Source organism: Bombina bombina, chromosome 6, assembly GCF_027579735.1.
Source record: "Bombina bombina isolate aBomBom1 chromosome 6, aBomBom1.pri, whole genome shotgun sequence".
Classification (NCBI taxonomy): domain Eukaryota; kingdom Metazoa; phylum Chordata; class Amphibia; order Anura; family Bombinatoridae; genus Bombina; species Bombina bombina.
This window is the reverse complement of record NC_069504.1, coordinates 1058701334-1058729198: the sequence shown is the minus strand read 5'-3', so window position 1 is coordinate 1058729198 and position 27865 is coordinate 1058701334. Positions and strand designations below refer to the sequence as shown.

Sequence of the window (27865 nt, the reverse complement as noted above, 5' to 3'; positions counted from 1 at the left end):
CCTTTTACCGGAATAAACAACAAACAAGGAAGATGTTTGTCTAAAATCCTTTGTAGCATCTAAATAGAATTTTAGAGCGCGAACAACATCCAAATTGTGCAACAAACGTTCCTTCTTTGAAACTGGTTTCGGACACAGAGAAGGTACGATAATCTCCTGGTTAATGTTTTTGTTAGAAACAACTTTTGGAAGAAAACCAGGTTTAGTACGTAAAACCACCTTATCTGCATGGAACACCAGATAAGGAGGAGAACACTGCAGAGCAGATAATTCTGAAACTCTTCTAGCAGAAGAAATTGCAACTAAAAACAAAACTTTCCAAGATAATAACTTAATATCAACGGAATGTAAGGGTTCAAACGGAACCCCCTGAAGAACTGAAAGAACTAGGTTGAGACTCCAAGGAGGAGTCAAAGGTTTGAAAACAGGCTTAATTCTAACCAGAGCCTGAACAAAGGCTTGAACATCTGGCACAGCTGCCAGCTTTTTGTGAAGTAACACAGACAAGGCAGAAATCTGTCCCTTCAGGGAACTAGCAGATAATCCTTTTTCCAATCCTTCTTGAAGGAAGGATAGAATCTTAGGAATCTTAACCTTGTCCCAAGGGAATCCTTTAGATTCACACCAACAGATATATTTTTTCCAAATTTTGTGGTAAATCTTTCTAGTTACAGGCTTTCTGGCCTGAACAAGAGTATCGATAACAGAATCTGAGAACCCTCGCTTCGATAAGATCAAGCGTTCAATCTCCAAGCAGTCAGCTGGAGTGAAACCAGATTCGGATGTTCGAACGGACCCTGAACAAGAAGGTCTCGTCTCAAAGGTAGCTTCCAAGGTGGAGCCGATGACATATTCACCAGATCTGCATACCAAGTCCTGCGTGGCCACGCAGGAGCTATCAAGATCACCGACGCCCTCTCCTGATTGATCCTGGCTACCAGCCTGGGGATGAGAGGAAACGGCGGGAACACATAAGCTAGTTTGAAGGTCCAAGGTGCTACTAGTGCATCCACTAGAGCCGCCTTGGGATCCCTGGATCTGGACCCGTAGCAAGGAACTTTGAAGTTCTGACGAGAGGCCATCAGATCCATGTCTGGAATGCCCCACAGCTGAGTGACTTGGGAAAAGATTTCCGGATGGAGTTCCCACTCCCCCGGATGCAATGTCTGACGACTCAGAAAATCCGCTTCCCAATTTTCCACTCCTGGGATGTGGATAGCAGACAGGTGGCAGGAGTGAGACTCCGCCCATAGAATGATTTTGGTCACTTCTTCCATCGCTAGGGAACTCCTTGTTCCCCCCTGATGGTTGATGTACGCAACAGTTGTCATGTTGTCTGATTGAAACCGTATGAACTTGGCCCTCGCTAGCTGAGGCCAAGCCTTGAGAGCATTGAATATCGCTCTCAGTTCCAGAATATTTATCGGTAGAAGAGATTCTTCCCGAGACCAAAGACCCTGAGCTTTCAGGGATCCCCAGACCGCGCCCCAGCCCATCAGACTGGCGTCGGTCGTGACGATGACCCACTCCGGTCTGCGGAATGTCATCCCTTGTGACAGGTTGTCCAGGGACAGCCACCAACGGAGTGAGTCTCTGGTCCTCTGATTTACTTGTATCTTCGGAGACAAGTCTGTATAGTCCCCATTCCACTGACTGAGCATGCACAGTTGTAATGGTCTTAGATGAATGCGCGCAAAAGGAACTATGTCCATTGCCGCTACCATCAAACCGATCACTTCCATGCACTGCGCTATGGAAGGAAGAGGAACGGAATGAAGTATCCGACAAGAGTCTAGAAGTTTTGTTTTTCTGGCCTCTGTCAGAAAAATCCTCATTTCTAAGGAGTCTATTATTGTTCCCAAGAAGGGAACCCTTGTTGACGGAGATAGAGAACTCTTTTCCACGTTCACTTTCCATCCGTGAGATCTGAGAAAGGCCAGGACAATGTCCGTGTGAGCCTTTGCTTGAGGAAGGGACGACGCTTGAATCAGAATGTCGTCCAAGTAAGGTACTACAGCAATGCCCCTTGGTCTTAGCACAGCTAGAAGGGACCCTAGTACCTTTGTGAAAATCCTTGGAGCAGTGGCTAATCCGAAAGGAAGCGCCACGAACTGGTAATGCTTGTCCAGGAATGCGAACCTTAGGAACCGATGATGTTCCTTGTGGATAGGAATATGTAGATACGCATCCTTTAAATCCACTGTGGTCATGAATTGACCTTCCTGGATGGAAGGAAGAATAGTTCGAATGGTTTCCATCTTGAACGATGGAACCTTGAGAAACTTGTTTAAGATCTTGAGATCTAAGATTGGTCTGAACGTTCCCTCTTTTTTGGGAACTATGAACAGATTGGAGTAGAACCCCATCCCTTGTTCTCTTAATGGAACAGGATGAATCACTCCCATTTTTAACAGGTCTTCTACACAATGTAAGAATGCCTGTCTTTTTATGTGGTCTGAAGACAACTGAGACCTGTGGAACCTCCCCCTTGGGGGAAGCCCCTTGAATTCCAGAAGATAACCTTGGGAGACTATTTCTAGCGCCCAAGGATCCAGAACATCTCTTGCCCAAGCCTGAGCGAAGAGAGAGAGTCTGCCCCCCACCAGATCCGGTCCCGGATCGGGGGCCAACATTTCATGCTGTCTTGGTAGCAGTGGCAGGTTTCTTGGCCTGCTTTCCCTTGTTCCAGCCTTGCATTGGTCTCCAAGCTGGCTTGGCTTGAGAAGTATTACCCTCTTGCTTAGAGGACGTAGCACTTTGGGCTGGTCCATTTCTACGAAAGGGACGAAAATTAGGTTTATTTTTTGCCTTGAAAGGCCGATCCTGAGGAAGGGCGTGGCCCTTACCCCCAGTGATATCAGAGATAATCTCTTTCAAGTCAGGGCCAAACAGCGTTTTCCCCTTGAAAGGAATGTTAAGTAGCTTGTTCTTGGAAGACGCATCAGCTGACCAAGATTTCAACCAAAGCGCTCTGCGCGCCACAATAGCAAACCCAGAATTCTTAGCCGCTAACCTAGCCAATTGCAAAGTGGCGTCTAGGGTGAAAGAATTAGCCAATTTGAGAGCATTGATTCTGTCCATAATCTCCTCATAAGGAGGAGAATCACTATCGACCGCCTTTATCAGCTCATCGAACCAGAAACATGCGGCTGTAGCGACAGGGACAATGCATGAAATTGGTTGTAGAAGGTAACCCTGCTGAACAAACATCTTTTTAAGTAAACCTTCTAATTTTTTATCCATAGGATCTTTGAAAGCACAACTATCCTCTTATGGGTATAGTGGTGCGTTTGTTTAAAGTGGAAACCGCTCCCTCGACCTTGGGGACTGTCTGCCATAAGTCCTTTCTGGGGTCGACCATAGGAAACAATTTTTTAAATATGGGGGGAGGGACGAAAGGAATACCGGGCCTTTCCCATTCTTTATTAACAATGTCCGCCACCCGCTTGGGTATAGGAAAAGCTTCTGGGAGCCCCGGGACCTCTAGGAACTTGTCCATTTTACATAGTTTCTCTGGGATGACCAACTTGTCACAATCATCCAGAGTGGATAATACCTCCTTAAGCAGAATGCGGAGATGTTCCAACTTAAATTTAAACGTAATCACATCAGGTTCAGCTTGTTGAGAAATGTTCCCTGAATCAGTAATTTCTCCCTCAGACAAAACCTCCCTGGCCCCATCAGACTGGGTTAGGGGCCCTTCAGAACCATTATTATCAGCGTCGTCATGCTCTTCAGTATCTAAAACAGAGCAGTCGCGCTTACGCTGATAAGTGTTCATTTTGGCTAAAATGTTTTTGACAGAATTATCCATTACAGCCGTTAATTGTTGCATAGTAAGGAGTATTGGCGCGCTAGATGTACTAGGGGCCTCCTGAGTGGGCAAGACTCGTGTAGACGAAGGAGGGAATGATGCAGTACCATGCTTACTCCCCTCACTTGAGGAATCATCTTGGGCATCATTGTCATTGTCACATAAATCACATTTATTTAAATGAATAGGAATTCTGGCTTCCCCACATTCAGAACACAGTCTATCTGGTAGTTCAGACATGTTAAACAGGCATAAACTTGATAAGAAAGTACAAAAAACGTTTTAAAATAAAACCGTTACTGTCACTTTAAATTTTAAACTGAACACACTTTATTACTGCAATTGCGAAAAAACATGAAGGAATTGTTCAAAATTCACCAAATTTTCACCACAGTGTCTTAAAGCCTTAAAAGTATTGCACACCAAATTTGGAAGCTTTAACCCTTAAAATAACGGAACCGGAGCCGTTTTGAACTTTAACCCCTTTACAGTCCCTGGTATCTGCTTTGCTGAGACCCAACCAAGCCCAAAGGGGAATACGATACCAAATGACGCCTTCAGAAAGTCTTTTCTAAGTATCAGAGCTCCTCTCACATGCGACTGCATGTCATGCCTCTCAAAAACAAGTGCGCAACACCGGCGCGAAAATGAGGCTCTGCCTATGATTTGGGAAAGCCCCTAAAGAATAAGGTGTCTAAAACAGTGCCTGCCGATATTATTATATCAAAATACCCAGAATAAATGATTCCTCAAGGCTAAATATGTGTTAATAATGAATCGATTTAGCCCAGAAAAAGTCTACAGTCTTAATAAGCCCTTGTGAAGCCCTTATTTACGATCTTAATAAACATGGCTTACCGGATCCCATAGGGAAAATGACAGCTTCCAGCATTACATCGTCTTGTTAGAATGTGTCATACCTCAAGCAGCAAGAGACTGCTCACTGTTCCCCCAACTGAAGTTAATTGCTCTCAACAGTCCTGTGTGGAACAGCCATGGATTTTAGTGACGGTTGCTAAAATCATTTTCCTCATACAAACAGAAATCTTCATCTCTTTTCTGTTTCTGAGTAAATAGTACATACCAGCACTATTTTAAAATAACAAACTCTTGATTGAATAATAAAAACTACAGTTAAACACTAAAAAACTCTAAGCCATCTCCGTGGAGATGTTGCCTGTACAACGGCAAAGAGAATGACTGGGGTAGGCGGAGCCTAGGAGGGATCATGTGACCAGCTTTGCTGGGCTCTTTGCCATTTCCTGTTGGGGAAGAGAATATCCCACAAGTAAGGATGACGCCGTGGACCGGACACACCTATGTTGGAGAAATTAAGCGTTTAATCTACAAGCAGTTAGCTTCAGAGAAACTAGATTTGGATGAAGGAAGGGACCTTGAAGTAGAAGGTCCTTTCTCAACGGAAGTCTGCAAGGTGGAAGAGATGACATCTCCACCAGTTCTGCATACCAAATCCTGCGAGGCCACACCGGTGCAATGAGGATCACCGACGCCCTCTCTTCTTTGATTCGAGCAATGACCCGAGATAGAAGAGCGAACGTGGGGAAATAAGTATGCGAGACTGAAATACCAAGGTACCGCCAGAGCGTCTATCAGTACAGCCTGAGGATCCCTTGACCTCGACCCATACCTCGGGAGCTTGGCATTCTGCCGAGATGCCATGAGATCCAGTTCCGGCTGTCCCCATTTGAGAATCAAGCTGGAAAACACTTACGGATGGAGTTCCCACTCCCCCGGGTGAAAGGTCTGCCTGCTCAGAAAATCTGCCTCCCAGTTGTCCACACCTGGGATGTGGATCGCCGACAGACAGCAGTTGTGGGTCTCAGCCCACTGAATTATCTTGGTTACCTCTGTCATGGCCAAGGAACTCTGAGTTCCCCCCTGATGGTTGATGTAAGCCACTGAAGTTATATGGTGTCCGACTGGAACCTGATAAACCGGGCCGAGGGTAACTGAGGCCAGGCCAGAAGAGCATTTAAAGGGACAGTCTACACCTTAGTCATCTTAAAGAGTTACCTTAGATTAAGCTGCAAATAGCCTTCTGCACCTTTTCTATATCACACAGCAGGAACAGTAAAAAAGTTATTTTAAAATGAATATTGTTTCTGGCCAGTTTGAAATGGCTGCCAAGCTCAGCCCACTGATGACATCACAATCTGGGCTGCATCTATGCACTCTGCTGAATAGCATTGACAGTCTGTTGAATCCAACTAGTAAGCCTTTTTTGATTGGATGCCATATGCAGCCCAGATCATGATGTCATCAGTGGGCTGAACTTGGCAGCCATTTCAAACTGGCCAGAAACACTATTCATTTTAAAATAACTTATTTACTGTTCCTGCTGCATGATATAGAAAGGGTGCAGTACGCTATTTGCAGCTCAATCTAAGGTAAGACTTTAAGATGACTAAGGTGTAGACTGTCCCTTTAAGATTGCTCTCAGCTCCAGAATGTGTATGGGTAGAACAGACTCCGACCGAGTCCATGTCACGTGAGCCTTTAGAGAGCTCCAGACTGCTCCAAATCTCTACCATTAAACCGATTACCTTCATACATTGAGCCACTGATGGCTGAGGAGAGGAATGAAGCGCTAGACAAGAATCGAAAATCTTTGATTTCCTGACTTCCGTCAGAAAAATTTTCATTGATAAGGAATCTATTCTGGTTCCCAAAAAAACTACCCTTGTAGTTGGAACTAAGGAACTGTTTTCCAAATTCACCTTCCATCCGTGAGACCGAAGGAAGGATAACAACATTTCCGTGTGGGATTTTGTTTGTTGAAAGGATGGCGCCTGAACCAGAATGTCGTCCAGATAAGGTGTGACTGCAACGCCCCGCAATCGGAGCACCGCCAACAGGGATCCCAGAACTTTTGAAAAAAATTCTGGGAGCTGTGGCAAGGCCGAATGGAAGAGCCACAAACTGGAAGTGTTTGTCTAGAAATGCGAACCTCAGAAACTTGTGATGGTCCTTGTGGATGGGAACATGCAGGTATGCGTCCTTTAAATCTACCGTTGTCATAAATTGACCCTCTTGAACCAAGGGAAGAATGGAACGAATAGTTTCCATCTTGAAGGACGATACTCTGAGGAATTTGTTTAGACTTTTGAGATCTAAAATTGTTTTGAAGGTTCCCTCTTTTTTGGTAACCACGAACAGATTGAAGTAGAACCCCAGACGCTGTTCCTGCATTGGGACAGGAACTATCACACCCAGGTCGGAAAGGTCCGGAACACAGTGTAAGAATGCCTCTTTTTATCTGGTCTACAGATAATCTTGAAAGCAGAAACATGCCCATGGGAGGAAAGGTCTTGAACTCTAGCTTGTATCCCTGGGACACGATGTCCACCGCCCAGGGATCCTGAACATCCCGAACCCAAGACTGAGCGAAGAAGGAAAGCCTGCCCCCCACAAGATCCGGTTCCGGATCGGGGGCAGGACCTTCATGCTGCTTTTGAGTCAATATCGGGCTTCTTGGATTGTTTACCCTTGTTCCAAGACTGGTTGGGCATCCAGGAAGGCTTGGACTGTTCCTGCTTGGAATAAGGAGAGGAAGGCTTACCCTTGAAGTTTTGAAAGGAACAAAAATTGCTCTGACGTCCCTTCTGCTTATTCCTCTTATCCTGAGAGAGGAAATGGCCCTTCCTCCCGTAATGCAGAAATTATTTCCGTCAATCCCGGCCCAAACAAGGTCTCTCTCTTGTAAGGGATCGCCAAAAGCTTAGACTTAGATTACACAGCCGCAGACCAAGATTTTAACCATAAAGCTCTGCGGCCAGTACAGCAAACCGGAAATTTTTACTCCCAGTTTAATGACCTGTAGGGAAGCATCCGTAATAAAGGAATTGGCCAACTTAAGGGCCTTGATCCTATCCTGGATCTCCTCAAGGGGAGTGTCTGTCTGAATAGAATTATACAACGCATCAAACCAGTATGCTGCCAGACTAGTGACGGTAGCAATACACACCGCAGGTTGCCATTGTAAACCCTGGTGTACATACATTTTCTTTAGTAACCCCTGTAATTTCTTGTCCATAGGTTCTTTAAAAGAACAACTATCCTCTATGGGAATAGTAGTCCTCTTAGCTAGTGTGGAAATTGCCCCTTCCAACTTGGGTACCGTCTGCAAAGAATCCTTTATAGAGTCTGCTATAGGAAACATCTTCTTAAATATAGGGGATGGAGAAAAAGGGATACCCGGTCTCTCCCATTCCCTAGCAATAATCTCTGTAGCTCGATCTGGTACAGGAAAAACCTCCACCATGGAAGGTACATCACAATATTTGTTTAGTTTACTAGACTTCTTAGGATTGACTACGACAGTAGTGTCGGAGTCGTCCAGGGTAGCTAAAACCTTTTTAAGTCACAAACGGAGATGTTCTAGCTTAAACCTGAAGGATACAACTGCAGTATCAGCAGAAGGAATTGCACTGTCTGAGTCTGAGATTTCACCCTCAGATGCTACCGAAATATCTTCCTCCTCAGACTTCTGGGAGGGGACATTCGGAATAGCCACGATTGTCAGCAACCTTACTCCCTGGATTGATTACATTTCCTCTTGCGCTTTCCCTGCAGCATGGGACAACGCATCAGATACTGCAGAGGACATGAGGGAAGCGATGTCTTGCAACGTAACTCCAGGTGGAGTAAGAGAGGAAGCGCAGGGCACTGGATGTGTGGACGATAAATTTTGGACACTTGAGGAGAAAGCTGCAGCATATCTTGAACATTGTCAGAAGACTCCTGAAAAGCATCCGCCCCAGACAATGTTGGCTCAGAAAAAAGTCTATCCCTGAACTGTAAAGTTCTCTCAATACATGAGGAACAAAAAGGGATTGGTGATTCCACATTAACATCAAAACATAAACAACATGGAACATAATGCAGGACCTCTTGGTCCATCTTTATTCCCAATTAGCAGATTTAAATTAAATAAACCTATATTTTAACTTGAAATTACCACACAAAAAAAAACGTTACTGTCTCTTTAAATGTTAAACGTAACCGTTTTTATTTTTGCTTGCAAAGAAAAATCTCAAATTTGCACAATAAGTTCCGGACAACCTCTACACCTCAGCTGAGCTGTGCCTACCTTCCTTGCTGCCACCGGAGCTTATATTCTTTGATAGTTGACGTCCGGACTGAACCTAAACAATTTTTATTAACGGATCTGAGGCTGTTCTCCCGCATCACCGTAGCGCAGTCTATAAGCACTTATTTAACTTGCTCTCCGTAACACCGGAAATGAAGTGAGAAAGAAAAGGCGCACAAACATTGCTGTCTCAGCTAGCTCCACCCATCGTGGGTGAATCAAAAATAAACCTCCCGGCAAATGTCTCTAAAATAACGCCGCCGGGAGTAGTGAAATACACCTAACACCATGAGCCACAATCTCCTCGTCCCCAGTGCACAAACATTGCCGACTCAGCTAGCTCCACCCATCGTGGGCGTATCAAAAATAAACCTCCCGACAAATGTCTCTAAAATAACGCCGCCGGGAGTAGTGAAATACACCATGAGCCACAATCTCCTTGTCCCCAGTGCCTGCCATTACTGTCCTCATAACATAATCCCCAAACTCTAAAGGATAATGTCTATTGTGTCCATATTAAATTAAAGTGCCAAAGTTTTCCTGTGTTCCCAGAAAAATAAATTCAGCACTTACCTTTAGAAATTTGCCTGGCAGCAAGGCAGCCCACTAGGTTTGAGAGATCTTCTCCCTCACATGGACCTGTGGAAAAAGAGATAAAGACTGAGTAATCTTACTCAGGCTTTCAATATTAGGGCAGCATTAACTACATGGGAGGCGCAGTGAGGATTGAACCCCACAAGTTCCCATTGCTTGAAAGCCATCACTGCTCTACTGAAGAGACTGATATGGACTACGGCTACACCCTAGGACAAAGCAGAACAATCTTGCACTGCTGAAAAATAATAAAATCTTGATTGAAGAATCTTCTTTCCAACACCTAAACTTTACCACTTCTTTGCTCTAACGTAGGCTAATAGAATGACGGGGTTGGAGGGAAGGGAGGTGATAATTAACAGCTATGCTGTGGTGCTCTTTGCCGCCTCCTGCTGGGCAGGAGTGATATTCCCAATAGTAATTAGATGATCCGTGGACTCACCGAGTCATTAGAAAGAAAGATTGTGTTTATATATACAAAGCACAAACTGACTAAAAAATTCTAAGCTTTAAGATACCACAGAGACAATGAGTTTGCAATAAGAACCTTGTCATATTTTGGGACAAAAGTAAACATTGTACTGGCTTTCTTTTTTTTTTTTAATAAGGGGCAGGAAGTGAAAATTAAATAAAATATATGCACATACATACATACACACAAACATACAGGGAGTGCAGAATTATTAGGCAAATGAGTATTTTGACCACATCATCCTCTTTATGCATGTTGTCTTACTCCAAGCTGTATAGGCTCGAAAGCCTACTACCAATTAAGCATATTAGGTGATGTGCATCTCTGTAATGAGAAGGGGTGTGGTCTAATGACATCAACACCCTATATCAGGTGTGCATAATTATTAGGCAACTTCCTTTCCTTTGGCAAAATGGGCCAAAAGAAGGACTTGACAGGCTCAGAAAAGTAAAAAATAGTGAGATATCTTGCAGAGGGATGCAGCACTCTTAAAATTGCAAAGCTTATGAAGCGTGATCATCGAACAATCAAGCGTTTCATTCAAATTAGTCAACAGTGTCGCAAGAAGCGTGTGGAAAAACCAAGGTGCAAAATAACTGCCCATGAACTGAGAAAAGTCAAGCGTGCAGCTGCCAAGATGCCACTTGCCACCAGTTTGGCCATATTTCAGAGCTGCAACATCACTGGAGTGCCCAAAAGCACAAGGTGTGCAATACTCAGAGACATGGCCGAGGTAAGAAAGGCTGAGAGACGACCACCACTGAACAAGACACACAAGCTGAAAGGTCAAGACTGGGCCAAGAAATATCTCAAGACTGATTTTTCTAAGGTTTTATGGACTGATGAAATGAGAGTGAGTCTTGATGGGCCAGATGGATGGGCCCGTGGCTGGATTGGTAAAGGGCAGAGAGCTCCAGTCCGACTCAGATGCCAGCAAGGTGGAGGTGGAGTACTGGTTTGGGCTGGTATCATCAAAGATGAGCTTGTGGGGCCTTTTTGGGTTGAGGATGGAGTCAAGCTCAACTCCCAGTCCTACTGCCAGTTTCTGGAAGACACCTTCTTCAAGCAGTGGTACAGGAAGAAGTCTGCATCCTTCAAGAAAAACATGATTTTCATGCAGGACAAAGCTCCATCACACGCGTCCAAGTACTCCACAGCGTGGCTGGCAAGAAAGGGTATAAAAGAAGAAAATCTAATGACATGGCCTCCTTGTTCACCTGATCTGAACCCCATTGAGAACCTGTGGTCCATTATCAAATGTAAGATTTACAAGGAGGGAAAACAGTACACCTCTCTGAACAGTGTCTGGGAGGCTGTGGTTGCTGCTGCACGCAATGTTCATGGTAAACAGATCAAAACACTGACAGAATCCATGGATGGCAGGCTTTTGAGTGTCCTTGCAAAGAAAGGTTGCTATATTGGTCACTGATTTGTTTTTGTTTTGTTTTTGAATGTCAGAAATGTATATTTGTGAATGTTGAGATGTTATATTGGTTTCACTGGTAAAAATAAATAATTGAAATGGGTATATATTTGTTTTTTGTTAAGTTGCCTAATAATTATGCACAGTAATAGTCACCTGCACACACAGATATCCCCCTAAAATAGCTATAACTAAAAACAAGCTAAAAACTACTTCCAAATCTATTCAGCTTTGATATTAATTAGTTTTTTGGGTTCATTGAGAACATGGTTGTTGTTCAATAATAAAATTAATCCTCAAAAATACAACTTGCCTAATAATTCTGCACTCCCTGTATATATATACATATACACACACACTCACACACACACACACATACATACATATAGACACACACATTATATATACAAACATAAATGAAACACTAAGTTGCATGGTTGAGAACAATAGTTCAAAGCATTTTCTGACTCAACTAAAATTATGTTCATATCTGACTCTATGACAGATATTTCAACTGTAATATCTTACTTACCCATTCTTGGCAACAATACTGCCTATGTTTGGCTGTGCCAATTTGTGTTTAGAAAAAGGACTCAACACAGGGGCCTGGTGGCTTGGGGCCCAATGAAGAATCTATGAGGCAGTAAAGTGTAGGCAAGATGTGGCTGCAATGGTTTAAATAGACTGCTAACGATTTTGATGCTTACTTTCCTTTTAAGAAAAGTCACAGCAGCCTTTTTATGACCCCAGATTTACAGTTGTGCCACAGACTGTACTCTAGATCCCATGGCTCAGGAAAAGGGTAGGAAGGATAACAGGTATTAAAGGGACACTACAATCATAAACTTTCATGATTAAGATAGAGAATATAGTTTAAAAAAACTTTCCAATTTACCATTATCAAATCTGCACAATCTTTAATATGCACTAGCTACAAGTGAGCATGTGCAAGAGTTCTCAGTATGTACATATGTGTTTTGTGATTGGCCGATGGATCACATAAGGTGGCATGAAAAATGTTAGTAAGTTTGACATCCGTCAGAAAAAAAAATATCTAGTGTTATTACGTTGTCTTTTTTATTATACAATTCTAATGTATTTAAAGGGCCAGTAAACCTAGCAGATAATGTTATATAATTCTGCACATAACATTAGCTTAGCGCCAGGTTTCTAAAGCAAATTGTTAGATATTTAGCAAAGAAAACAGAACGCCGCTCCTGGCTCTACTGAGCGGGTCTTTCTTCTTCTGCTAAGTACATCTGGGTATGCTGTCTAGTCACAGCATGCCCGATCGTGCTATTAAAATCAATATATATATATATACATTGATTTTGATAGCGCGATCGTGTGTGCTGTGACTAGACAGCGTGCCCAGATGCGCTTAGCAGAAGAAAACAGACCCACTCAGAGCCAGGAGCGGCGTTCTGTTTTCTTTGCTAAATATCTAACAATTTACTTTAGAAACCTGGCGCTAAGCTAATGTTATGTGCACAATTATATAACATTATTTGCTAGGTTTACTGGCCTTTAAGATAAAGAGGTGGGTGAGAAGTGGAGGAAACAAACATTCACTACTGGGTGCTAGCTAAGCACATTGTGTGAGTCAGATGATTAATATTTTAAATGATAGAATAAAAGATTAGAAAACATCTCAAGCTAAGACCACTAACCAGCAGATATTTCTTCTTCCAGCCGCTTCAGATCCTCTTCAATAAGAACCTTCACCTTGTCCAGTTCATCTTGTGGCAGTGTGGGGGTCACCACTAGATGTGTGGCACCTGCAGTTAAGAGAAAGCTCTTTCAGGCTCACATAAGAAAACACTGCAAAGTTTTATTATTGTCTGTTGTCAAACAACTTTACAATTTACTTCTAATATCTAATTTGCTTTGTTCTCTTGGTATTGGTTGCAGACCAATACCAAGCGACAATGCACTAATAGGATCTGACTGGTGACTGCACTCATATGGCTCTTGTCATTGGCTCACCAGATGTATTCAGCTAGCTCCCATCTGCAACAGGATACCAAGATAAATGAAGAAAATTTGATAAAAGAACTAAACTGGAAAATTCTTTAAAACTACATTTATATCTGAAGCAAAAACTGTGGGTTTCATCATCTAATCTGTTGGCGCTCTACAAATTCCTGATAATAATAATAATAATAATAATAATAATCTAAAAACTGTGAAACAGTTTAGCAGATTAAGGGTTAAAGATTGTTATTAAAGGGACAATGTCAAAATTAAACTTTTATGGTCCAGACACAGGGTGCAATTTTTTTATATGTATTTATAAGATCTCAAGAAGAATGACAGAAAACATGTTATACAATGATACAAGGTCAAAAGAGACAAGGACAAAGACATATGTAGTTGTAACTAACAATTATAGGTGTACTGCCTACTCCCACTTGAGAAATGGTTCAGATTTTTTTTAAATACAAAACAAACTAACATTAAAAAAAGAAAACTATCATAATAAACTAAATAGATAAGATACACAGCGTGCAATTTTAAACAACCATATAATTTACTTCTATTATCAAATAATTTACTTCTCTTGGTATCCTTTGATGGAGAGGAAACCTAGCTAGGCTCAGAAGCAGAAACTACTATGAGCTAGCTGAACCCTTCTGATGACCATAAAAAAAAGAGGCATATGTGCATACCTACCAATCCCCAGATAGTTCCCAGTAGTACATTGCTGTTCCTGAGCCTATCTAGCTATGCTCTTCTACAAAGGATACCAAATGAACAAAGGAAGGCTTAATTTGAACTATTACTTTTTTTTTTTAGTAAACAGTTTGATAACAGAAACAAAGCGCAGACATACTGATTTTTCTTCAGTTTAAAGTTTTTTAAAAAAGGAAAGCTTAAGCATAAACAGATTTTTAAGAACATAAAATGACACAACTAGATAAAATGACATCTGTACTAGACTGCACATAACAAAATAAAAAGCGATACAGGACATACGATGAATAAACATTACACTTCACATAAAAGTAGCACCAGGATGTTATCACAAAAAGCCCTGCTTTACAGACATGATTTAGATACACTGATGCACAAGGCTTTGTTCAGCAGAATTGCAGCAGTTATGTATAAATGAGGCCAAATCATTCAGAGGGGAGGAGGCAAACATATGCATACAGCTCAGTACTAAAATAGGAAGACCTGGCACTTGTTTCATCAGTGAGCACAGTGAGTCTGATCCCACTCGACAGCTTGTCAGACTTTATCAGAAGCCGTGCGTAAAACACAGGGACAGCAGCGGTTGCTCCTATACAACAAATAGAGACACTGTTTTGTTACTGCTATAGAGAAAGTGCCATTTATAAAGCCAAGCATACTCTTGCGTGTAAGTTAGTGGTATTTACATAAAGACCAAACCTTTATGTGAAGGCAAGAGATGACATCTAAACGGACATAAAAAAAAAATGCAATAAATAACCCTTTAGCTAGCTGACTGTATAAGGGTAATAAGAAAAAAAAATCTGACGTACAGTGTTTAAAACCACAAAAGCCACAGCTTCCTCTTGCACTTTCTGACACCCACAAACCATTTATAGAAGTGTCATATAGGGACGCAGAAAAGCTCACTAGCAGAACTGACATGAAAATTCTGATTATCCTAGCTGGACCACTCATATCAAAATGACTGTAAATTGTCCAGTAGGTCTCCAATATTCCTCTTCGCTTTTTGACGCGGAGGAAAGTAGAAAGGCCATTTAAATTAATGCAAAACTAATGGAAAAACAACTATAAAGACTGTTACACAAGTTGAAACAAAGATTTGGAGAAAACATTGTATAGAGTATTTGTATTCCACAGTTTAAGATAAGAAGCTTTATATTGAGACTGAGGGCCAAGTAGAGATTTTGAATTAGAATCCTGTCAATGAGACATTTGCAGTGGATACATATTTTTTTTTTTTAATTATAATTTATAAATATGAGAACAGCATAGAGGCAGGGAAATATTTATTTCTATGTCTTTAATCAAATCAAGATTATTATATAAATCACAAAGCTAGGATAATACAAATTTTATAACAAAACCAATATTTTGCTAGTTTAAATCAAACTGGATTTAGCTATCAAGGTGTGGGGCAGAGAAGGTTTAAAGGGCCATAATACCCAAATGTTTAAACACTTGAAAGTGATGCAGCATAGCTGTAAAAAGCTAACTAGAAAATATCTCCTGAACATCTCTATGTAAAAAAGAAAGATATTTTATCTCAAAAGTTCCTCAGTAGCCACCTCCCATTATAAAGGATTTCTAAGCAGCATTTTAGTGTGTTTGTCCTGGGACATCTGAAGGGACTAGCATCGTGCACTCTCATATTATTTCACCAATCAGGTAAAGGAAGCTTACTATGAAATCTCATGAGAGTTAAGTCAAATCTCATGAGATCACAGTAAGAGTTCATGACCTCAGCACTGCTGATGCTGATTGGCTGCTGTTCATTTCTTCATTTTTTTTTTAATTTTTTTACCTGCAGCTGAGAGCAGCTGAGTATAACTTTTTACACAGAACTAACTCTGCTGAGCTGAGGAAATTGTGAGGTAAAATATCTTCCTTTTTTACATAGAGATGCTCAGGTGATATTTTCCTGTCAGCTTTTTACAGTTATACTGCATCAGTTTCAAGTGATTTAGCATATGAGTATTATGTCCCTTTAAAATATAAAAATATAACCAACGAAAAACTGAATCAGAGGACCAGACAGCCTCATGCAAATGACATGGAGAGACAGGACTTTAGAAAAGCTTTAGATGCAGTTGCTCCTATATATATATATATATATATACACACACATATATACACACACACATATATATATATATATATATATATATATATATATATATATATATATATATATATATATATATATATATATATATAATGGGCAGAAAAAGATATCCACACCAGCTTGAGACATAATAAATCTCTACCTGGCAATGGAAGAAGAGCAGACCAGAACATGAGAGGACACAAAAGAAATAAGGAGTTATGTTTTTGTTTTTATCTGGCGGTTTCATGAAGCCACTTGCATCCTTTCTAGCCTATTGGGAACTATAATTCCCAGCATTCCAAAGGAAAGGATGCAACATCTGGGACTAGAGAAATCTATGGATAAAGAAAAAGGATCGTGCACTTTCTGTTTCTGGAACAGTCTATGTAGAAAATGTGGATAGTGCCTAGGATAAAAATGAGAAAAATAGGAGAAGCAACCACATGAAAAATAAATAAAAATGCCCAGGGGGAGAAGTGTGTGTAGTCGGTTTTGGGGACAAGAGAAGGCTGTGGGGCAAAAAAAAAAAAAAGAAAAGAAAACAACAACAACACAAGTTTGGGGGTGAATAGAAAAGCATGTGTAAGCATGTGTTTTTTTCTTCTACTTAAAAGGAAAAAAAAAGTTATCCTTACCTGATAAATTAATTTCTTTTATGATGGGGATAGTCCAAAAGCCATCACATGTGGGTATAAACTCCAGTCCACTAGGAGAAGGCAAAAACACCCAACATACTAGAGCTTTTAATCCACTCCCATTCTTCAAGAATCCCTCAGTCATACATATGGCCAAGAGAAAGAAGTAAAACGGAGAAGCAGGAAAGATAAAGCAGGGCAAGTGAAGTGCAAACTAGTAGTGCCGCAACCTGTACAAAAAAAAATAAGGGTGGGTCTCGTGGACTCTTCAACATGAAATAAATTCATTTATCAGGTAAGCATACATTTAGTTTATTTTATAACATGGTGAGATTCCACAAGCCAACACATATGGGATCCTACACCCAGTTAACCCCTTAACGACCGAGGACGTGCAGGGTACGTCCTCAAAAAAAAGGCAGTTAATGCCTGAGAACGTACCCTGCACGTCCTCGGTTTGGAAAGCAGCTGGAAGCGATCCTGCTCGCTTCCAGCTGCTTTCCGGTTATTGCAGTGATGCCTCGATATGGAGGCATCCTGCAATAACTTTTTTAAGCCATCCGGTGCAGAGAGGGCCACTCTGTGGCCCTCTCTGCACCGGAGATCGGTGGCTCCCTGCGTTGGTGGGTGGGAGCCGGACCGGGAGGCGGCCATCGATGGCCCTGGTTATCTGCAGGGGGGCGGGATCGTGGGCGGGGATGAGCGGGGGCGCGCACGGACGCGCGTGCACGGGAGGGCAGGGGCGGGCGCGTGCACGGGGAGGGAGCGTGTGGGAACCGCTACACTACAGAAAATATCTTAAAAAAAAGTTTGTAAATGCCTTTTTATTAAAAAAAAAAAAAAAGATCAGCAAGGTGGTGGGTGTTTGTCTGTGTGGGGGGGGAAGCTACACTACAGAAAAAATCCAAATAAATATAAAAAAAACACTTTTTTTTTGCAAACTGGGTACTGGCAGACAGCTGCCAGTACCCAAGATGGCCCCCAATGAGGCAGAGGGGATGGTCAGAGAGCGGTTTTGGGGGGGGATCAGGGAGGTTGGGGGCTAAGGGGGGGATCCTACACCCTAGCATATGTAAAAAACCCTTTTATTTTAGTACTGGCAGACTTTCTGCCAGTACTTAAGATGGCGGGGACAATTGTGGGGTGGGGGAGGGAAGGGAGCTGTTTGGGAGGGATCAGGGGGTGGGATGTGCCAGGTGGGAGGCTGATCTCTACACTAAAGCTAAAATTAACCCTGCAAGCTCCCTACAAACTCCCTAATTAACCCCTTCACTGCTAGCCATAATACACGTGTGAGGCGCAGCAGGATTTAGCGGCCTTCTAATTACCAGAAAGCAACGCCAAAGTCATATATGTCTGCTATTTCTGAACAAAGGGGATCCCAGACAAGTATTTACAACCATTTGTGCCATAATTGCACAAGCTGTTTGTAAATTATTTCAGTGAGAAACCTAAAATTGTGAAAAATTTAACTTTTTTTTCAATTTGATCGCATTTGGCGGTGAAATGGTGGCATGAAATATACCAAAATGTGCCTAGATCAATACTTGGGGTTGTCTACTATACTACACTAAAGCTAAAATTAACCCTACAAGCTCCCTAGAAGCTCCCTAATTAACCCCTTAACTGCTGGGCATAATACACTTGTGGTGCGCAGTGGCATTTAGCGGCCTTCTAATTACCAAAAAGCAACGCCAAAGCCATATATGTCTGCTATTTCTGAACAAAGGGGATCCCAGAGAAGAATTTACAACCATTTATGCCATAATTGCACAAGTTGTTTGTAAATAATTTCAGTGAGAAACCAAAAGTTTGTGAAAAAATTTGTGAAAAAGTGAACGATTTTTTGTATTTGATCGCATTTGGCGGTGAAATGGTGGTATGAAATATACCAAAATTGTCCTAGATCAATACTTTGGGATGTCTACTAAAAAAAAATATATACATGTCAAGGGATATTCAGGGATTCCTGAAAGATATTAGTGTTCTAATGTAACTAGCGCTAATTTTGGAAAAAAGTGGTTTGGAAATAGCAAAGTGCTACTTGTATTTATGGCCCTATAACTTGCAAAAAAAGCAAAGAACATGTAAACATTGGGTATTTCTAAACTCAGGACAAAATTTTGAAACTATTTAGCATGGGTGTTTTTTGGTGGTTGTAGATATGTAACAGATTTTGGGGGTCAAAGTTAGAAAAAGTGTGTTTTTTTCAATTTTTCCTCATATTTTATATTTTTTTTTATAGTAAATTATAAGATATGATGAAAATAATGGTATCTTTAGAAAGTCCATTTAGTGGCGAGAAAAACGGTATATAATATGTGTGGGTACAGTAAATGAGTAAGAAGAAAATTACAGCTAAACACAAACACCGCAAAAATGTAAAAATAGCCTTGGTCCCAAACGGACAGAAAATGGAAAAGTGCTGTGGTCATTAAGGGGTTAAAGGGACACTATACCCAAACATTTTCTTTCATGATTAAGGTAGAGAATATAATTTTAAACAACATTCCAATTTACTTCTATTACCTAATTTGCTTTATTCTTTAGATATACTTTAATTAAGAAATAGCAATGCACACAGTGAACCAATCACAGGAGGCATCTATGTGCAGCTACCAATCAGCAGCTACTAAGCATATCTAGATATGCTTTTCAGCAAAGAATATCAAGAGAATGAAGCAAAATAGATAATAGAAGTAAATTAGAAAGTTGTTTATAATTGTATGCTCTTTCTAAATCATGAAAGAAAAAAATTGGGTTTCATGGCCCTTTACGTCCAGGAGACAACCATTAAATAGGGTGGGATAACAGTTACATCAGGTATGTAACTGAACAGGCATAGATGTCCGCAAAACTTTTCTGCCATTAGCAGCTTCTGAAGGGACAAACATGTCAGAGTGATAAAATAGTAGCTGCTTTACAAATTTACCTTATGGAAAGCTTTATTTCTGAAGGTCCCAGACGTGTGCAACTGCTCTTGTGAAATGAGCAATAAAGAGCTCAGAGGGAGTTTTCTCCTCCCCCAAGTACGCCTTGCAAATCAAGGCCTTAAGTCAAGCAGCTAAGGCGACTGCAGTAACTTTCTGACCCTTGTGAGTTCCAGAAAAATGAACAAAGAAAAGGAATTTCTAAAATGTTTTGTAGTTTCAAGCTAAAATTGTAATGCTTTTACATCATCTAGGTTGAGAAGAAGTTGCTCCTTAGAATTCTTGGCAGCTGGACATACTGATGGCACTACAATCTTATGATGAATGTTCTCTGAAGACACTACCTTGGGAAGAGGGTAAGGAGGATCACAGGATAAAGCTGGAAGCTCAGACACTTGTCTGGCTGAAAAAGCGTCAAGAGAAACAAAACCTTCCAAGACAACAATTTAGTGCCAAGCCCAAGCATTTGTTCAAAAGGAGGAGTCTTAAGGACCCTTAAAACCAGGATGGGATTGCACTGGTGAGTAGTTGGTTTAATAACTGGTCTTATTCTGATTAATGCCTGAACAAATGTTTGAATGCCTGGCAGATTAAAAAAATATTGTGCTTCAAACAGACAAAACCAATATCTGACCCTTAAAAAGATAAACCCTTTATTACCCATTTTCCAGTTTTGCATAAACAAAACAGTTATATTAACATACATTTTTACCTCTGCGATTACCTTGTATCTAAGCCTCTCAGACTGCCCCCTTATTTCAGTTCTATTGCCAGACTTGCATTTAGCCAATTAGTGCTGACTCATAAATAACTCCACAGGAGTGAGTATAATATCTATATGGCACACATGAAAACTGTCAAAATGCACTGAGATAAGAGGCATCTCAGAAAAAAAAAGCATATGAGCCTACCTAAGTTTAGCTTTCAGCAAAGAATATTTTAGAATAAAAGTAAAAAGGAAAGTTGTTTAAAATTGCATGCACTATCTGAATCAGGAAAGTTTAATTTTGACTAGCTTGTCCCTTTAAGAGAACTGGCTGATCAGCCTTTTACCCCAGACAATCTTGTAAGAATTTTAGCACTAAAGGAATTTGAAAAGAATTCCAGCAGTATCCTCTAGCCTCACACTACGAAACCATGTGCTATTTGCACCTGGTCATAAGTTCCTTGCCTGCATCAGTGTATCAATAACTTGATCAGATAATCCTCATTAGGCTAGGATTAAACATTCAAATGCAATGTAGTCCATCTTAGCACTTTGAGATACTGATGGTTCTTTCTGAAAGGAAGTTCCAAAACTGGAAACATTTTAAATCAGATTTGCATATCAAATCCTGTTTGATATCACCCTGGGTAGCAACACAAATGGAGCAAAGCTGTACATCAGATTGAGCAACCAGGGAACTACTAAAGCATCTATAAGAGTTGCCTTAGGATCTCAAGATCTGGCACAATATCTGGGCAGGTTTTTGTTCAAGCGGGATGCCATGAAGTCTATGGCCTCGATTTATCAAAGTCTGGCAGACCTGATCCGCCAGTGCGGATCAGGTCCGCCAGACCTCGCTGAATATTGAGAGAAATACGCTCTCCGTATTCAGCATTGCACCAGCAGCTCACAAGAGCTGCTGGTGCAACGCCGCCCCCTGCAGAATCGAGGCCAATCGGCCGCCAGCAGGGGTTGTCAATCAACCCGATCGTACTCGATCGGGTTGAATTGCGGCGATTCCTGTCCGCCTGTTCAGAGCAGGCGGACAGGGTTATGGAGCAGCAGTCTTTAGACCGCTGCTTTATAACTTGTGTTTCTGGCGAGTCTGAAGACTCACCAGAAACACGGCCCTTCAAGCTCCGTACGGAGCTTGATTATTTGGGCCTATGTCTGGTGTGCCTCAATGTCCACAATCTAGTAGAAAACCTCCTGGTTCAAATACCACTATCCTAGGTGAAGGTACTGGAAGCTGAGACACTCCATTTCTCCTCTGTTCACATTCTGGGATGTGAATAAATGAAATTATGCAATTATGTTCTGCCCAAGTGAGAATATGGGCTACTTCCTTAATTGCCAAGGAACTTCATGTTTCATCTTGGTGATGTATGTAAGCCTCTGCGGTGACATTGTCTAATTGGAACCTGAGAAAGGATTCTTGCCTTAGGATGGGTCAATTATGGAAGTCCCTGAAGATTGTGCAGAGTTCCAAAATGTTGATTGGTAACCTTGTCTCCCAAGTAGACCACACTCTTTTTGTCCTCTGGAAACCTAATCTGCCACCATGTCAGGAACTGCATTGTCTTGAAGTCCAGTAGGATCTTCTGGGACAAATCCTTCTATTCTCTGTTTCACTGCTGCAACATCCTCAGTTGGAGAGGTCGCAAATTGAATCTGGTAAAGGAAACAGTATCTAAAGCCACTACCATGAGGCCTAAAGCTTTCATGCATTGAGCCCCTGAAGGTAGGAAACTACGCTGTAGAAGGGCACACACACCTTCTGAAACTTGAGTCTGCATTGTTGTCAGTGAAAGTCTCAGACACTGAATTTATAATGAACCCTAGTTGAAATACCCAGATCTGAGAAGATAAGGAACTCGTTGGTAGGTTGATTTTCCAACTGTGATTGCGTAGCAGCAGAATAACCCTCTATGTGTGGTCGCTCGGCAACTTGAGAAAAAACAAATTATGCTTACCTGATAATTTAATTTCCTTCTGTATGAGGAGAGTCCACGGCATCATTCCTTACTGAACCTGGCCACCAGGAGGAGGCAAAGATACCCCAGCCAAAGGCTTAAATACTCTCCCTACTTCCCTCATATCCCAGTCATTCTGCCAAGGGAATAAGGAACAGTAGGAGAAATATCAGGGTATAAATGGTGCCGGAAGAGGAAAAACAAAATTTTGGTCCGTCCATCGGAGTATACGGGTGGGGGCCTTGGACTCTCCTCATACAGAAGCAAATTAAATTATCAGGTAAGCATAATTTATGTTTTCCTTCTTAATATGAGGAGAGTCCACCGCATCATTCCTTACTGTTGGGGATACTGAACCTGGCCACCAGGAGGAGGCAAAGATACCCCAGCCAAAGGCTTAAATACTCCCCCTACTTCCCTCATATCCCAGTCATTCTGTCAAGGGAACAAGGAACAGTAGGAGAAATATCAGGGTATAAATGGTGCCGGAAGAGGAAAACCAAAAAATTTGGTCCGCCCATCGGAGTATTCGGGCGGGGGCTGTGGACTCTCCTCATACAGAAGGAAATGAAATTATCAGGTAAGCATAATTTATGTTTTCCTTCTTATCCACGGTATCATTCCTCACTGTTGGGAAAACTATACCCAAGCTCTAGAGGACATTGAATGATAACGGTAGGGGTAAAATAAAAGGCAGCCCCTAATCTGAGGGTACCACAGCCTGCAAAACCTCTCTCCCAAAAGCTGCTTCGGCCGAAGCAAAAATGTAAAATTTGTAGAATTTTGAAAAAAAGTATGTATGGAGGACCAGGTAGCCGCCTTACAAATCTGATCCATAGATGCCTCGTTTTTAAAGGCCCAAGAGGAACCACCTCTCTAGTGGAATGAGCCGTAATCCTCTGAGGAGGTCTAAGTCCCGCTGACTCATAAGCGAAGCGTATAACACTCCTCAACCATAAAGATAAGGACCCTTATGCTTCCCAGAGTAGATAAACAAGGAAGAAGTTTGTCTAAAATCCTTAGTAGCTTGAAGATAAAACTTCAAATCTCGAACAACATCCAGATTATGAAGTAAGCGTTCCTTCAAAGGAGGAGGATTGGGACACAAGGAAGGAACCACAATCTCCTGACACCAGCTTAGGAAGAAAGCCCAAGCGGATATGTAGGACAGCTTTATTTGTGTGAAACACTAGATAGGGAGGCTCACATTGCAAGGCAGCCATTTCAGAAACTCAGCGTGCCGATGCAATACCCAATAGAAAGAGAACCTTCCAGGACAACAATTTAATGTCAATCGAATGCATAGGCTCACACTGAGCCGTTGCAAAAACTTAGGAACAAGATTCAAACTCCAAGGAGAAGCATTAGCTCTAAACACCGGTCTGATCCTGATCAGAGCCTTACTGAAGGATTGCAAGTCAGGAAGCTCTGCAAGCCTCTTGTGCAGCAAAAAAGAAAGAGCCGAAATCTGTCCCCTCAGGGAACTGGCAGAAAGACCATTCTCCAGACCCTTCTGGAGAAAGGAAAGAATTCTGGCAGTCTGGACCTTATCCCAGACAAAACCACGCTCTTCACAACAGAACAAGTAAGCTCTCCACACTTTATGGAAGATGCGATGAGTAACAGGCTTACGAGCCTGAATGAGTATTTCAATAACCTCTCTTGGCTACGACTAAGAGTTCAATCTTCACGCAGTCAGCCTCAGAGAATCTAGATTTTGATGAACAAAAGGACCCTGTTCCAGCAGATCCCTGCGACAGGGTAACTTCCACGGAGGAGATGAGGACATCCCCACCAGGTCCGCGAACCACATCCTTTGCGACCATGATGAAGCAATCAGTATCACTAATGCTTGCTCCAGCTTGATGCGGGCCACTACACGAGGCAGAAGTGGTAACAGCGAAAAAATGTAAATTAGATTGAACCTCCAAGGCACTGCTAATGCATCTATTAGCTCCGTCTAAGGATCCCTGGACCGTGACCCATATCTGGGTAGCATGGAATTGAGCCGGGACGCCATGATATCTCCGGCGTCCCCCATCTGTTGCAAATCTCTGCAAACACCACGGGATGAAGAGACCATTCCCTCGTATAAAAGGATTGTCTACTGAGGAAATCCGCTTCCCAGTTGTTCACACCCGGAATGTGGATCGCTGACAACTAGCAGTTGTGGGCCTCCGCCCATTCCAGAATCCGAGATACTTCCCTCATTGCTAGGGAGCTCCTCGTTTCTCCCATGATGTAAGCCACTGAGGTTATGCGTTCTGAATGGAATCTGATAAACTGAGACGAACCCAGAAGAGACCAAGCCTTCAGAGCATCGAAGTTCCAAAATGTTGATCGGGAGGAGGGATTCCTCTTGAGTCCACAAGCCCTGTGCCTTCCTGGCACCACAAACAGCTCCCCATCCTGATAGACTTGGGTCCATAGTCACAATCACCCAGGATGGTCTCAAGAGGGATGTCCCTTGGGACAGGTGATCTGGACAGAGCCACCAAGAGAGTTGTCCAGAAAAATCTGTTGAGACAGATCCGAATGATCATTTTTCTACTGTCTCAGCATGCACAGCTGAAGTGGTCCGAGATGGAATCTGGCAAAAGGAATGATGTCCATGCTGGACACCATGAGACCAATCACCTCCATACACCGAGCCACAGAGGGCCTTAAGGAGGTCTGGAGGGCAAGACAAGCAGAAGTTAGATTGTAACATCTCTGGTCTGTAAGGAATATCCTCATGGATATGAAGTCTATTATAGTACCCAAACATTCCCCAAAAAATACCCAAAAACATAATTTATGCTTACCTGATAAATTCCTTTCTTCTGTAGTGTGATCAGTCCACGGGTCATCATTACTTGTGGGATATTAACTGCTCCCCTACAGGAAGTGCAAGAGGATTCACCCAGCAGAGTTGCTATATAGCTCCTCCCCTCTACGTCACCTCCAGTCATTCGACCAAGGACCAACGAGAAAGGAGAAGCCAAGGGTGTAGTGGTGACTGGAGTATAATTTAAAAAATATTTACCTGCCTTAAAAAAACAGGGCGGGCCGTGGACTGACCACACTACAGAAGAAAGGTAAGCATAAATTATGTTTTCTTCTGTTAAGTGTGATCAGTCCACGGGTCATCATTACTTGTGGGATACCAATACCAAAGCAAAAGTACACGGATGACGGGAGGGATAGGCAGGCTCTTTATACAGAAGGAACCACTGCCTGAAGAACCTTTCTCCCAAAAATAGCCTCCGAGGAAGCAAAAGTGTCAAATTTGTAAAATTTGGAAAAAGTATGAAGCGAAGACCAAGTTGCAGCCTTGCAAATCTGTTCAACAGAGGCCTCATTCTTAAAGGCCCAAGTGGAAGCCACAGCTCTAGTGGAATGAGCTGTAATTCTTTCAGGAGGCTGCTGTCCAGCAGTCTCATAAGCTAAACGAATTATGCTACGAAGCCAAAAAGAGAGAGAGGTAGCAGAAGCTTTTTGACCTCTCCTCTGACCAGAGTAAACGACAAACAGGGAAGACGTTTGTCGAAAATCTTTAGTTGCCTGTAAATAAAATTTAAGGGCACGAACTACATCCAGATTGTGCAAAAGACGTTCCTTCCTCGAAGAAGGATTTGGGCACAAGGATGGAACAACAATTTCCTGATTGATATTCCTGTTAGTGACTACCTTAGGTAAGAACCCAGGTTTAGTACGCAGAACTACCTTATCCGAGTGAAAAATCAAATAAGGAGAATCACAATGTAAGGCTGATAACTCAGAGACTCTTCGAGCCGAGGAAATAGCCATTAAAAATAGAACTTTCCAAGATAACAACTTTATAACAATGGAATGAAGGGGTTCAAACGGAACACCCTGTAAAACGTTAAGAACAAGGTTTAAACTCCATGGTGGAGCCACAGCTTTAAACACAGGTTTAATCCTGGCCAAAGCCTGACAAAAAGCCTGAACGTCTGGAACTTCTGACAGACGCTTGTGTAACAGAATGGACAGAGCTGAGATCTGTCCCTTTAAGGAACTATCGGATAACCCCTTTTCTAAACCTTCTTGTAGAAAAGACAATATCCTAGGAATCCTAACCTTACTCCAAGAGTAACCTTTGGATTCGCACCAATATAGGTATTTACGCCATATTTTATGGTAAATCTTTCTGGTAACAGGCTTCCTAGCCTGTATTAAGGTATCAATAACTGACTCAGAAAAACCACGCTTTGATAAGATCAAGCGTTCAATTTCCAAGCAGTCCGCTTCAGAGAAGTTAGATTTTGATGTTTGAAAGGACCCTGAATCAGAAGGTCCTGTTTCAGAGGTAACGACCAAGGTGGACAGAATGACATGTCCACCAGATCTGCATACCAAGTCCTGCGTGGCCATGCAGGCACTATTAGAATCACTGATGCTTTCTCCTGTTTGATTCTGGCAATCAATCGAGGAAGCATCGGGAAAGGTGGAAACACATAAGCCATCCTGAAGGTCCATGGTGCTGTCAAGGCATCTATCAGGACCACTCCCGGATCCCTGGATCTGGACCCGTAGCGCGGAAGCTTGGCGTTCTGTCGAGACGCCATGAGATCTATCTCTGGTTTGCCCCAACGTCGAAGTATTTGGGCAAAGACCTCTGGATGAAGTTCCCACTCCCCCGGATGAAAAGTCTGACGACTTAAGAAATCCGCCTCCCAGTTCTCCACTCCCGGGATGTGGATTGCAGACAGGTGGCAAGAGTGAGACTCTGCCCAGCAAATTATCTTCGATACTTCCATCATTGCTAGGGAGCTTCTTGTCCCTCCCTGATGGTTGATATAAGCTACAGTCGTGATGTTGTCCGACTGGAACCTGATGAACCCCCGAGTTGTTAACTGGGGCCAAGCCAGAAGAGCATTGAGGACTGCTCTCAATTCCAGAATGTTTATTGGAAGAAAACTCTCCTCCTGATTCCATAGTCCCTGAGCCTTCAGAGAATTCCAGACAGCGCCCCAACCTAGTAGGCTGGCGTCTGTTGTTACAATTGACCAGTCTGGCCTGCTGAATGGCATTCCCCTGGACAGATGTGGCCGATAAAGCCACCATAGAAGAGAATTTCTGGTCTCTTGATTCAGATTTAGAGTGTTGAATGGAATGAAGGACACGGCATGCATTTTGAAGTTTTGTTAACCTGTCCTCTGTCAGGTAACTTTTCTCTTCGTTCACTTTCCATCCATGCGACCTTAGAAATGCCAGTACTATCTCTGTATGAGATTTGGCAGTTTGAAAGCTTGAAGCTTGTATCAGTATGTCGTCTAAGTACGGAGCTACTGAAATTCCTCGCGGTCTTAGTACCGCCAGAAGAGTGCCCAGAACCTTTGTGAAGATTCTTGGAGCCGTAGCCAGTCCGAATGGAAGAGCTACAAACTGGTAATGCCTGTCTAAA

At 42.2% G+C, this 27865-nt stretch overlaps 1 protein-coding gene across 2 annotated transcripts in view; it reads right to left on the bottom strand.

Annotated features, from left to right (window-relative positions):
* The window catches only part of BCL2L13 (BCL2 like 13), a 313718-nt gene that overhangs the window by 179711 nt on the left and 106142 nt on the right, over nucleotides 1-27865 (bottom strand). For both annotated transcript variants that reach the window (XM_053718878.1, XM_053718879.1), the window contains exon 3: nucleotides 13084-13191. In XM_053718878.1, coding sequence (XP_053574853.1) covers nucleotides 13084-13191 — 108 coding nt within the window. The remainder of the gene's footprint in view (nucleotides 1-13083; nucleotides 13192-27865) is intronic.